At 42.3% G+C, this 13,316-nt stretch overlaps 1 protein-coding gene across 1 annotated transcript in view; it reads right to left on the minus strand.

Annotated features, from left to right (window-relative positions):
* Positions 1-12,932, minus strand: part of bicra (BRD4 interacting chromatin remodeling complex associated protein) — a 29,059-nt gene extending 16,127 nt beyond the window's left edge. The window contains exons 1-2 of the mRNA XM_055895163.1: positions 12,852-12,932; positions 9,500-9,545 (exon numbers count right to left, since the gene is read on the minus strand). Of these exons, the coding sequence (XP_055751138.1) occupies positions 9,500-9,545; positions 12,852-12,912 (107 nt within the window). The 5' untranslated portion in view covers positions 12,913-12,932. The remainder of the gene's footprint in view (positions 1-9,499; positions 9,546-12,851) is intronic.
* Positions 12,933-13,316: the final 384 nt, after the last annotated feature.

The following is a 13,316-nucleotide window of genomic DNA, read 5'->3' on the forward strand; positions in this document are numbered from 1 at the left end:
CCCGTCCCCCGTCCCCCCATCCCATCTACACACAATACCCCATAATGACAAAGTGAAAAGGGGGACTTCTGATCCAAGGGGGAAAAGCCACTCTGGGTTAGGGTTAGGGTTAAGGTTAGGGTTAGCTGCACCAGCCTGGCCCCGAGGCACAGGTGGCTGGTGGGCAGGGCGGACTGGGAGGGGGACTTCTGATCCAAGGGGGCAAAGCCACTCTGGGTTAGGGTTAGGGTTAGCTGCACCAGCCTGGCCCCGAGGCACAGGTGGCTGGTGGGCAGGGCGGACTGGGAGGGGGGCTTCTGATCCAAGGGGGCAAAGCCACTCTGGGTCCTCCTGCTTTAAACGGACCAGCGGTGTGTGGCGGCAGCGGTACCACAGGAACCTTTGTCGGGTTCAGTAGCCCCGGACTGTTTAGACATTTTTGCAAATTTATTTAAAATAAAATACAGAAATATCTTTTACATAAGTATTCACACCCGAGTCAATACTTTGTAGAAGCTTTGAGTGTGATTACAGCTGTGAGTCTGAGTAAGTGTCTAAGAGCTTTCCACGTGTGGATTGTGCAACATTTGCTCATTATTCTTTAAAAGAAAATTCTTCAAGTTGTTTGTTGATCATTGCTAGACAACAATTTTCAGGTTTTGCCAGATTTTCAAGTAGATTTAAGTCAAAACTGTAACTCTGCCACTCTGGGAACATTCCCTGTCATCATGATAAGCAACGCCAGCGTAAATTTGGCCTTGTGTTTTAGGTTATTGTCCTGCTGAAAGGTGAATTCATCTTCAAGCATCTGGTGGAAAGCCGTTTTTTTCCTCGAGGATTTTGCCTGTGCTTCAACTCCATTCCCTTTCGGTTTTTGTTCTGAAAAACTCCCCAGTTCTTAACTGACTTTAAAAACAGTTTAACGGCTGTGATCGTTTTCAACTACATTGTAGTTACTTCATAATACTAACCTAAAATGACAGAGTGAAAAGAACAAAACCTGTAAAGAAAAACAATATTCCAAAACGTGCATCCGGTTTGCAACAAGGCACTGAAGCAATACTGGAAAGCAATTAACTTTACGTTTGGGGAAAATCCAATAAAACACATTACAAAGTACCACTCTCCATGTTTTCAAGCATAATGGTGGCTGCGTCATGTTATGGGTATGCTTGTAATTGTTAAGGACTGGAGAGTTTAACAGAACAAAAAAAGAAAAGAAATTTCAATTAATTAGCAGTCATTTCTAAAAACATGTCACTGTGTCATTATGGGGTATTGTGTGTAGGGCGAGAAATCCATTTTGAATTTTGTGAATTTAACGCAACAAAATGTGGAAGAAGTCAAGGGGTATGACTACATCCTGAAGGCACTGTCAATGGCGGTGAGCTTTACACCACTCCAGCCGAAGCTTGGCATTGCGCGTGGTGATCTTAGGCTTGTGTGCGGCTGCTCGGCCACGGAAACACATTTTCACGAAGCTCCCGACGAACAGTTCTTGTGCTGACGTTGCTTCCAGAGGCAGTTTGGAACTCGGTAATGGGGCCAATGTTTGACATTGAAATCAAAATGGATTGAAACAGAAAAATACAAATTATATTTATGCAGTTCCTCGTGTGTACTTAGAGGTATACTTGTCCATAACTATACCAATACAAAAACATAGGACTATGTGACTACTATTAACATGTTAAGAAGGGCTCGTACAGATATTGGCAAGAGAAATCCAATGACTTTCAGCAACTTTTTAACACCTTTCTAGCGCCGGCGTTCCGCTAGCGGAACCCCTCGACGACATTCCGCTAGCGGAACCCCTCGACGACATTCCGCTAGCGGAACCCCTCGACGACATTCCGCTAGCGGAACCCCTCGACAACATTCCGCTAGCGGAACCCCTCGACAACATTCCGCTAGCGGAACCCCTCGACAACATTCCGCTAGCGGAACCCCCCTCTGAAAAGGCAGTGCGGGAAATTCAAAAATATTTTGGGGAAATATGTAACTTTCACACATTAACAAGTCTAATACAGCAAATAAAAATATTAACAAGATGTTTATCTACCCATCGTGTCCGATTGCAAAAAGGCTTTACAGCGAAAGCACAACATATGATTATGTTAGTTCAGAGCCAAGTCAAAAAAACACAGCCATTTTCCAGCCAAAGATAGGAATCACAAAAAGCAGAAATATAGATAAAATTAATCACTAACCTTTGATGATCTTCATCAGATGACACTCATAGGACATCATGTTACACAATACATGTGTTTTGTTCGATAATGTGCATATTTATATGCAAAAATCTCAGTTTACATTGGTGCGTTACGTGCAGTAATGTTTTGATTCCAAAACATCTAGTGATCTTGCAGAGAGCCACATCATTTCACAGAAATACTCACAATAAACACCGATAAAAGATACAAGTGTTAATCACAGAATTAAAGATAGACTTCTCCTTTATGCAACCGCTGTGTCAGATTTTTTTTTTAACTTTACGGAAAAAGCATAATCTGAGTACGGCGCTCAGAGCCAAATGCAGCCAGAAAAATTGCCGCCGTGTTGGAGTCAACAAAAGTTAGAAATAACATGATAAATATTCACTTACCTTTGATGATCTTCATCAGAATGCACTCCCGGGAATCCCAGTTCGACAATAAATTACTGATTTGTTCCATAAAGTTCCATAAAGTCCATCATTTATGTACAAATAGCCACTAGTTGTTAGCGTGTTCAGCCTAGTAATCCATCTTCATGAGCACTAGGTCCAGACAAAAACTCGAAAAGTTCCGTTACAGGTCGTAGAAACATATCAAACGATGTATGGAATCAATCGTTAGGATGTTTTTAACATAAATCATCAATCATTTTCCAACCGGAGAATTCCATTGTCTGTAGCAAAGGACTGGAATGAGAGCTAACTCTGTCGGGAGCGCACGTCACAAGCCCGAGACACTCTGCCAGACCACTGACTCAAACAGGTCTCATGAGCCCCTCCTTTATAGCAGAAGCCTAAAACAAGTTTCTAAAGACGGTTGACATCTAGTGGAAGCCTTAGGAAGTGCAACTTAACCCCATAGACACTGTGTATTCGGTAGGCCAAGCTTTGAAAAACTACAAACCTCAGATTTCCCACTTCCTGGTTGGATTTTTCTCGAGTTTTCGCCTGCCATATGAGTTCTGTTGTACTCACAGACATCATTCAAACAGTTTTAGAAACTTCAGAGTGTTTGTTATCCAATACTACTAATAATATGCATATATTAGCATCTGGGACAGAGTAGCAGGCAGTTTACTCTAGGCACGGATTTCATGCAAAAGTGAAAATGCTGCCCCCTATCCCAAACAGGTTTTAAGCACTTAATTGTAATTTTGATAGACCTCAATGTTATACAATCGTATAATTGATATAATAATTGTACATGTAGGGCTTTACATATATGGTTTTATGTTGCGCAACACTCTAAAATTGAAGCGGCGGGGGGGGCGGAAGTGGCAACATCTCGCACAAAAAACAAGGGAACAAGGAGAACTTATAAATTGGCTAGAATAATTACAAGGACAATTCAAACTCCAAATTCAACGTCAAGGATGCAAACTGGCGAGGCCCCAAAACAGGTGACCATTTTTTGTGTTGCACCGAAACAGGCAAAAAAAATCCCTGCTAGGGGAAAATGCAGGTTTTAACTAATTAAACAACACAGAATATGACCTACATCATCAGTCTTTGTGTGTAAAATAAAAAGTGGTTCATGTGAACCTGACTCAGAGCTAAAAAATGTAAAGAAAGCAATCCTATGTTATTTGTTGCCTAGACTTTACTGCTAATGACACTCAAGTCTTGAGAAAAAAACTACACTAATATTGCAGTAAGCCGCGACAGCCTTTACAACAGAACGCTCGTTACCGCGACAGCCTTTACAACAGAACGCTCGTTACCGCGACAGCCTTTACAACAGAACGCTCGTTACCGCGACAGCCTTTACAACAGAACGCTCGTTACCGCGACAGCCTTTACAACAGAACGCTCGTTACCGCGACAGCCTTTACAACAGAACGCTCGTTACCGCGACAGCCTTTACAACAGAACGCTCGTTACCGCGACAGCCTTTACAACAGAGCGCTCGTTACCGCGACAGCCTTTACAACAGAACGCTCCTTACCGCGACAGCCTTTACAACAGAGCGCTCGTTACCGCGACAGCCTTTACAACAGAACGCTCGTTACCGCGACAGCCTTTACAACAGAACGCTCGTTACCGCGACAGCCTTTATAATTAGAACGCTTGTGATCACACACATCTAAATATTGCACTTGGGGGGGGGGGGGGGGGGGGACATCTTAAAGTAGAAATAGAATGAAACAAACAGCCATTCTATTGTTGCTCTATTATAGTGGCCACTATAGACATTGATCAAGTGTGTGGAAAAAATAACGTTCACTCAGTAAACCGCCCCCCCCCTCACTCACACACGTGTTACTGTCAAGTTCAACACTCTCTTTGGGCTACACTGCAGGTTCTTACACTGTACACTTTCTGCCTGTGGACATCAGATCTACAATGTGCCAGCAGAGCATGATACCCTTTGTTGGTATAATTGATCTCTTTGTCTCACAGGCAGAGAGTACACCTGGCATACCCCCTTTTTATCCACTGTATTGAAAGAGGGAAAGTGTGTGCTGTTTCTTTCACCTCTATAGGTTTCCAGTTTAAGCCAGGCCCAGCTACACTTCATCCCTGAATCCACTTAACAAGCCACGCCTCATTTTCACCTAATTCTCTCATTCTGAAAATGAACCACCTACTGTAGAGGGAAAAGATGAGTTAGTTTGTTAACATTTCACACAGATTGCCAGGGTCCAGTAAGCAACTAACGCGCTATAACTTGAGGAACGGTGTCGTGCCAAAAAATCTCCCCCCTGACATTATTTGGCATTGCCATTTCTCTAGCCACAAGAGTAAGAAAATTAGAGGGGGGGGGGGGTATTTCGGCAAGGCCATTTTCATGCATGCCTCCACCCTCCCCCCTCTAATTTCCTTAATTTTGCAGCTAGAGTCAAATAATTTCTGTGGCACACACTACTGGTCAACATGAGCTACCAAAATTATTCTGTAGTGTGCCAGGCCTTGCAGTCCCAAGATAGGAGGGGGGGGGGGGGGTCAATGTGTGTTATATTAAACAGAGGGAGTTAAATGCAGGCAAGCAATAAACATTTCACAACAACTACTAGTTGAATAATACATGGGAGAGAGATTACGATTTTTGGCTAAGAGATGTATTTATAGACTAATAAACTTGAAACATAATAGCCAAACCTAAAACTGCAAACATTACTAGTGCCTCCCCGGGATCAAACCTCCATAAAAAAAAATGACATGAAACGCAGCCTAACGTGATCACTGACAGCTGCCTTGAAGAACACAAATAAAAATAGCTTTCTGCTACTGAAATCAGTGATATGAAGGTTAAACTGAGCAGAAATCTCAACTAGCAAGCAAGTTGCAGCAATGAAGAATTGAGTGTGTGCGCGTCCACGCGATAGGGGGTGCACAACAAGGCAAGGAAGGAGTCTTATACAGTACCAGTCAATACTATAGCGCATTGGTTAAGTTACCACCGTTAGCTTATCGGATGTTGTAACATTAGCTATCTTGCTGTCTGACTTTATTAGCCGGCTAATTTTCAAACAAACTCAATGATTTGATCAGTTAAGTTGGCTAAATGTTTCTCCACATTTCTTTGGCTAGCTAACGGAGAATTCGATCCAGCTACTATAGGAAGATTACTTAGCAATGCTAACAAATACTTGTTCCACCACACTTTCTCCCTCATCTCAAATTTTCCAAAAGCGAGTTGTTTTTCGGTTACAGCTCATGAAGTAGCGGCTTCATACCCCGGTCTCCGTGGTCAGTATTCTTGCCTACCTCTTCGTTATCGTTCAGGGACGCGCTGCTGTAAAATTAACTGACAAACTGCTGTCTTTTTAATGCTGTAACTAGTAAATTGGTTGTCTCTCCTCTCTTCAGTTTCATGCTGCATTCTGTTGATATGGGAATGATTGGCTGAGCCTTGGATACAGCTAGTATTGCTGCAAACGCGCTTCACTCGTTCGCTTACAAACGCGCTTCACTCGTTCGCTTACAAACGCGCTTCACTCGTTCGCTTACAAACGCGCTTCACTCGTTCGCTTACAAACGCGCTTCACTCGTTCGCTTACAAACGCGCTTCACTCGTTCGCTTACAAACGCGCTTCACTCGTTCGCTTACAAACGCGCTTCACTCGTTCGCTTACAAACGCGCTTCACTCGTTCGCTTACAAACGCGCTTCACTCGTTCGCTTACAAACGCGCTTCACTCGTTCGCTTACAAACGCGCTTCACTCGTTCGCTTACAAACGCGCTTCACTCGTTCGCTTACAGCCAGTAGTGATCCAAAGCCCCCCCCCCCCAAATATTTTCTCATCTGATCTACACGATTCACTGTAGGTGAACTATTTTGGATATTAAAACGGCGAATTTCGCCGAAAAGTGACTAGTTTGTATCCCTGAAGTAGACTACGTCAAGCCCCTTGGTATTGTTGAAAATCGCTGGAAACCAAAATGTATTTGTCATGATATTTCATTATCAGATCATACTGTGAAGCCCACTAGCCTGCCATTTGTTGTCATTATATACAGAATAAGTCATAGGAATAGTGTATCCTAAATAATTGCGCACAGTAGGCCCGGTGTCCAATCCGAGGCACAAAACACTATGAAAATATTACCTTGATGCTTTCTCTGTTAAATCTAACGAGACCCTGCTGTAAATGAAGCAGACAACAACAGATAATCAACATATCAGGTCACTAGGGATATTAGATCCAACGTCTTCGCCGCATAACAAATGAGATGGCAACATTTTTATGGATATTCCTCAGACACTTTTTTTTTGGTTCACATGGGCTGTTGTCGCATTGGATGCACTATCACAACAGCTTGTCATCACTTGACTGTCATTCAAACAAAACAAATCCTTAAAATGGTTCAGATGATGTGTGAAAATATCACAATTTAATTAAAAACAGCCCCGACATCAAATCGTATTTGTCACATGTGCGGAATACAAGAGTAGACCTCACCGTGAAATGCAGACTTACAAGGCCTTAACCAACAAGGCAGTTCAATGAATAGAGTTAAGAAAATATTTACTAAAAAAAAGACTAAAGTAAAAAAAAATGTAATTAAAATGAACAATAACGAGGCTATATACAGGGGGTACCGGGTACAGAGTCAATGTGCGGAGGTAAAGGTTAGTTGAGGTAATTACTACATGTAGGTAGGGGTAAAGTGACTATGCATAGATAACAAACAGCGAGTATCAGCAGTGTAAAAACAAAAAGGGGGGGGTGTCATTGTAAATAGTTCGGGTGGCCATTTGATTAATTGATAATTAGTCTTATGGATTGGGAGTAGAAGCTGTTAATAAGGAGTCGTTTGGTCCTACACTTGGCACTCTGGTCCCGCTTGCCGTGCGGTAACAGAGAGAACAGTCTGACTTGGGTGACTGAAGTCTTTGACAATTTTTGGGGCATTCCTCTGACACAGCCTAGTATAGAGGTCCTGGATGGCACAGGAAGCTTGGCCCCAGTGGTGTACTGGGCCATTCGCACTACCCTCTGTAGCACCTTACGGTCAAGATGCCGAGCAGTTACCATACCAGGCGGTGATGCAACCAGTCAGGATGCGCTCGATGGTGCAGCTGTAGAACTTTTTGAGGATCTGGGGACCCATGCCAAATCTTTTCAGCCTCCTGGGGGGGAAAAGGTGTTGTCGTGGGCTTCTTCACGATTGTTTTGGTGTGTTTGGATCATGATGGTTTGTTTGTTGATGTGGACACCAAGGAACTTGAAGCTCTCAACCTGCTCTACTACAGCCCCGTCGATCAGAATGGGGTGTGTTCGGCCCCCCTTTTCCTGTAGTCCACGATCAGCTCCTTTGTCTTGATCACGTTGAGGGAGAGGTTGTTGTCCTGGCACCACTCCTCCCTATAGGCCGTCTCATCGCTGTTGGTGATCAGGCCTACCCCTGTTGTGTCATCAGAAAACTTAATGGTGTTGGAGTCGTGGGTGAACAGGGAGTACAGGAGGGGACTGAGCGCGCACCCCTGAGGGGCCCCCGTGTTGAGGATCAGTGTGGCAGATGTGTTGTTCCCTACCCTCACCACCTGGGGGCGGCCTGTCAGGAAGTCCAGGATCCAGTTGCAGAGGGAGGTGTTTAGTCCCAGTGTCCTTAGCTTAGTGATAAGCTATTAGGGCACTAAGGTGTTGAACGCTGAGCTGTAGTCAATGAACAGCATTCTCACGTAGGTGTTCCTTTTGTCCAGGTGGGAAAGGGCAGTGTGGACTGCGATTGAGATTGCATCATCTGTGGATCTGTTGGGGCGGTATGCAAATTGGAGTGGGTCTGGGATTTCCGGGATGATTGTGTTGATGCGAACCATGACGAGGCTTTCAAAACACTTCATGGCTACCAACATGAGTGCTACGGGGCAGTAGTCATTTAGGCAGATTACCTTCACTTTTTTGTGCACAGGGACAATGGTGGTCGGCTTGAAATATACTGGTATTACAGACTCGGTCAGGGAGAGGTTGAAAATGTCAGTGAAGACACTTGCCAGTTGGTCCGCGCATGCTTTGAGTACACATCCTGGTAATCCGTCTGGCAAATGCGCTTCCAATAGGTATTCTGTCACGGTAATGACACTATCGATTTGGCTTTTAAGTATCAAGGTGACTCTTTCGGTGTGAAGCATTCGATTTTACAATTGCGTACATTTTGGGGGATTTGTGAGTCCACGAAAACTGTTTTCACCCCATAACATAAGGAGACACTAAATGTTACGTAGTTACACTGTATTTCTGAACACTGTCTGACAGCTAGATTCCAAGATTCTTACAGGGTTCCATTTCAATGTCTAATTTAACTGATGAATCTACGATATAAGGACAACTTTCACTGCCATACATGTAAGGACAGAAAAGTAAATGTTTTATGTCAAACCATTTTGGACAAATCCGTCAAGAAATCAACCACGATAAAGGGCTAAACATAGGTTTTTAAATCAACTCGTGAATTGTATTGAATACACCCATGTTCCCCCCTATATCTTCATGTATTGACATGAGAATAAATTGGCAGATTATTATCAATGACTTATCAACAGCTGTAACAAGTTGTCCAGTGTAGGAAATTCTTACTGGTACCTTACTTTCTAAAGACCCATAGGTAAAACAGATTGAAATATTTTTCCACTGTTAGTCTCTATGATCTAAGTAATGGATATGGTTAATGTCGAACCCTGTGACAAAAAAATCCTGTGGCTATTTTAGAAATACCCACCCAGGTATAGGGTAGTATAACCGCCCAAACCTACTACATAGACTGAACCAATGTCTTGGTCAGGTATACTAGATATTGTGTACAGTGGATACATAAATCAATAGTTTGATGAGGATGAATAGCTTGGATATATGGACTCACCAAATGACATCTAGCAGGCACCTGCCATCTTCATCGTCCATGTCAACTGAAAACACATTAAACAAACACACACACCCAAAAAAGCAATATTTAGTTCAATACATCAATCATTATATTTCACCACTCCAGTATAAATAGAGGTTTACAAAACTATTTCCTTCAGATTTTCTATTCAGACAAGCTGCAATCAAACTGACAACAATACTGCCTTGTCTGTTGTTGGGGGGGACACTTAAAGTGTAAAGTGGTAGGCTATATCAAACAGAGCTTGTGTAATCCTTTTTGTAAACCAATATACTTTTAACAAGGTTAGGCCTATATTTGGGATACAAAGATACGAGCAACTATGTAAATAAAGACAAAACTGCATCATTATTGCAAGAATATTAATTTCTAATGTGTATCTCTTTAAAGTTTTTTTTATAAGTTCACAGAATCCAACCATCCAGGAAGTGCTGTAAGGAGGTTCTCTGTTTAATTGTAGGAAAACTGAAACCTGTTCTTCCAACTTGGCTGCAGTGAAAGTCTGATAACTGTTTTTAGGGGGAAGTTGTATTTTTCTACATTTTCTGTTCTGGTCGATATAAAAATACTTCCACCGAGGTCCTAGGCTACAGTACATGTTAGTTACAATGTTCTGAAACTAAACAAAGCATTGTGATAACACGATACTTGATTTTCCCCCCAAAAAAGAAAACATCACCAAAATGATGCCAGTGTATTGGATGTGTCCAGAAGGTTTTCATTTGTTGTGATTCTGAATGGTCAGATAGCTAGCAACGATGACAAGAAGCTAGCAACGATGACAAGAAGCTAGCAACGATGACAAGAAGCTAGCAACGATGACAAGAAGCTAGCAACGATGACAAGAAGCTAGCAACGATGACAAGAAGCTAGCAACGATGACAAGAAGCTAGCAACGATGACAAGAAGCTAGCAACGATGACAAGAAGCTAGCAACGATGACAAGAAGCCAGCAACGATGACAAGAAGCCAGCAACGATGACAAGAAGCCAGCAACGATGACAAGAAGCCAGCAACGATGACAAGAAGCCAGCAACGATGACAAGAAGCTAGCAACGATGACAAGAAGCTAGCAACGATGACAAGAAGCTAGCAACGATGACAAGAAGCTAGCAACGATGACAAGAAGCTAGCAACGATGACAAGAAGCTAGCAACGATGACAAGAAGCTAGCAACGATGACAAGAAGCTAGCAACGATGACAAGAAGCTAGCAACGATGACAAGAAGCTAGCAACGATGACAAGAAGCTAGCAACGATGACAAGAAGCCAGCAACGATGACAAGAAGCCAGCAACGATGACAAGAAGCCAGCAACGATGACAAGAAGCCAGCAACGATGACAAGAAGCTAGCAACGATGACAAGAAGCTAGCAACGATGACAAGAAGCTAGCAACGATGACAAGAAGCTAGCAACGATGACAAGAAGCTGTCAAGTGGGGGAGTCGTAGGTGGTTCTTTCAGCTAGTTGTATCTTGTTGTTGATACCATGTCTTGTTTTGAGGTGTTTTGACTGATGTCATGTCTATGCTAATATTGCTCAAATTCGCTAGCAAGCTAACCAACAACTAACAATATATTTGAGATACAAGCGTAAAATGTATTTATGTTTTAATAAACATTTCGAGACTAAATTGAGTTTAAGTGTTATCAACAATCTAAGCCAAACCGGTCTGTTTTGCCCCATAGTTGCCCAGGGGTTGGTTGTAAAACAGATGGGGTTGGCTTAGGTTGTTGTTAACATGGAAACTATATGTTGTCTTCCAATGTTTATTGAAAACATAAATAAAGCTGCACAATGTTCACTTGTCTCTCAAATACATCGTTACAGTTGGTTGACGTTTGCTTCCTAGCAAATATGAGCATAAACGTGACATCAGTCAAAACTCCTCATGGTATCAAGATCAAACGAGCTACTTACGACTCGTCACAGATCTGAGCAGAACATAGCATTTTGAAAACAACATAGCGAAGTATGTAAAGCTTCACCACACTGAAACCACCAGAGAACAACCAGGTTGAAATATTGATGGGACAGGAACATTTTTTTAAACTTTCCAGATTTATGTAACTTGTCTCACCCAGAACGTCAGGACTAATGACATACATAGCCTATTGATTATCAGTGATCTGAAATCTTAATTGATGCTCTTAAATAGTTATCTTGCTATTAAAATCTTTAAAAAAATGTGAGCATTACAATAAAAAGTAATTTTTGTAGGCAAAGTTAAGCATGCATGAACAGAACATATCCGCTTGAATATCACCACTACCTGATCACAATAAAATGTGATGCTCTTCCTTGAGCAAACCACCTTCTGGGTTAAAAACGCGCGTTTTTCACTCACTCGGTTATCTTTCAATGTTCAGATATATATTTTTTTATACAAGTAGAGAGAAGACTAATAGCTAAATTCATTGAGGCCGACTGTTTATGTTACCAGTAAACAGTACGGTGATGTTGCTGAAACCAGCTAGGTTTTTAAATCTCTCTGCTCTCTGATCTTCTCGACAAAAACAAGCAGAGTAGATTCTGAGATTAGGTAGGCGGAGACGAGAGCAGCGGACTTGCGCCGAAAAAAACACTGTTCGATATATATAGAGGACAAATCTCCATTTGCCGCTCTCCATAATGTTGGTTGGTAGCTGAAGCGGTCGTAGCCATTGCACAGCCAGCAGGGCAGAGAAGAGCGGTGCGCAGCATATGAATGGAGGGATACAGCGAGCGGCTAACTAGCTTTGGTGGTTTCACTTAACGTTGTATGCCTCCAATGCAGTTACATTATCATATAATTGTTTTTGCCCTGTTGCTACTGGGTTTCCTCTAAAACAATTCGCATGTTCGTTTGATGTCTATTTGTCTGAATCTGCTAGCTATTTTGAACCTTTTGATGCATAGCTTTCATTTCGTTAGCATTAGCTGCTAGGTAGCTAACATTCTATCAACATTCTGGTGTTAACAGATTCCGACATTTGTATACGTTTGACATGTAAAACATCACAAGCGGGTTTACTATCGAAACACTTGTAATGCACGGTAGCGTTGCATCTTAGCTTCCCCGATGCATTATTTTGTTTGCCTTAAATGCAATTGCGTAGCCAGCTCTCCTTGCAAGCAAAATATGAGTTAATGTTGGAATACTCTTGGACCAGGGGGTATGCTTGGGAATTCGTTGGAAAATGAAACGGTTTGCCTCGCCGTGCGGGACTACGGCATTTAGATCAAGGCAGATGCGAGGTTTGTATACCGCTTGCAGTACGCAAATGTTGCAGCTTTAATATAGTTATTCAGATTAATAGAGAAATTGCTACATTGTAACAAACTCACCCGAGACGATAGAGGTGCAGGCAGCGCGGGGTCTCCGGGACAGCCTTGCACGGGCTTCCATACAGGACCCAGCTACAGGCAGGAAACAGAGGACTGTTGAGTTCGCCTGTTCAAAATCATTGTTTTGTGTGCAATAGAAAAAATCCCTCAACCTTTCATGAACCTTGAGCGCCAGTTTATCTATCATAGTAAAACTACTGATCTACACTGAAGTGCTTCTACACCTGCATTGCTTGCTGTTTGGGGTTTTAGGCTGGGTTTTCTGTACAGCACTTCGAGATATTAGCTGATGTAAGAAGGGCTATATAAAATAAACTTGATTTGATTTGATAAAACAGCCAATGATCCAGTTTAGGCAAGTTAAAAATGATTTCTCTCTCATACAGATAATTATATGGCTGCAAACCTTTATTTAACAGAACATATTTAAACAGTGTGCAGTTTTGTAATAGCTTTAAGCATATA

Source organism: Salvelinus fontinalis, chromosome 33 (assembly GCF_029448725.1).
Source record: "Salvelinus fontinalis isolate EN_2023a chromosome 33, ASM2944872v1, whole genome shotgun sequence".
Classification (NCBI taxonomy): domain Eukaryota; kingdom Metazoa; phylum Chordata; class Actinopteri; order Salmoniformes; family Salmonidae; genus Salvelinus; species Salvelinus fontinalis.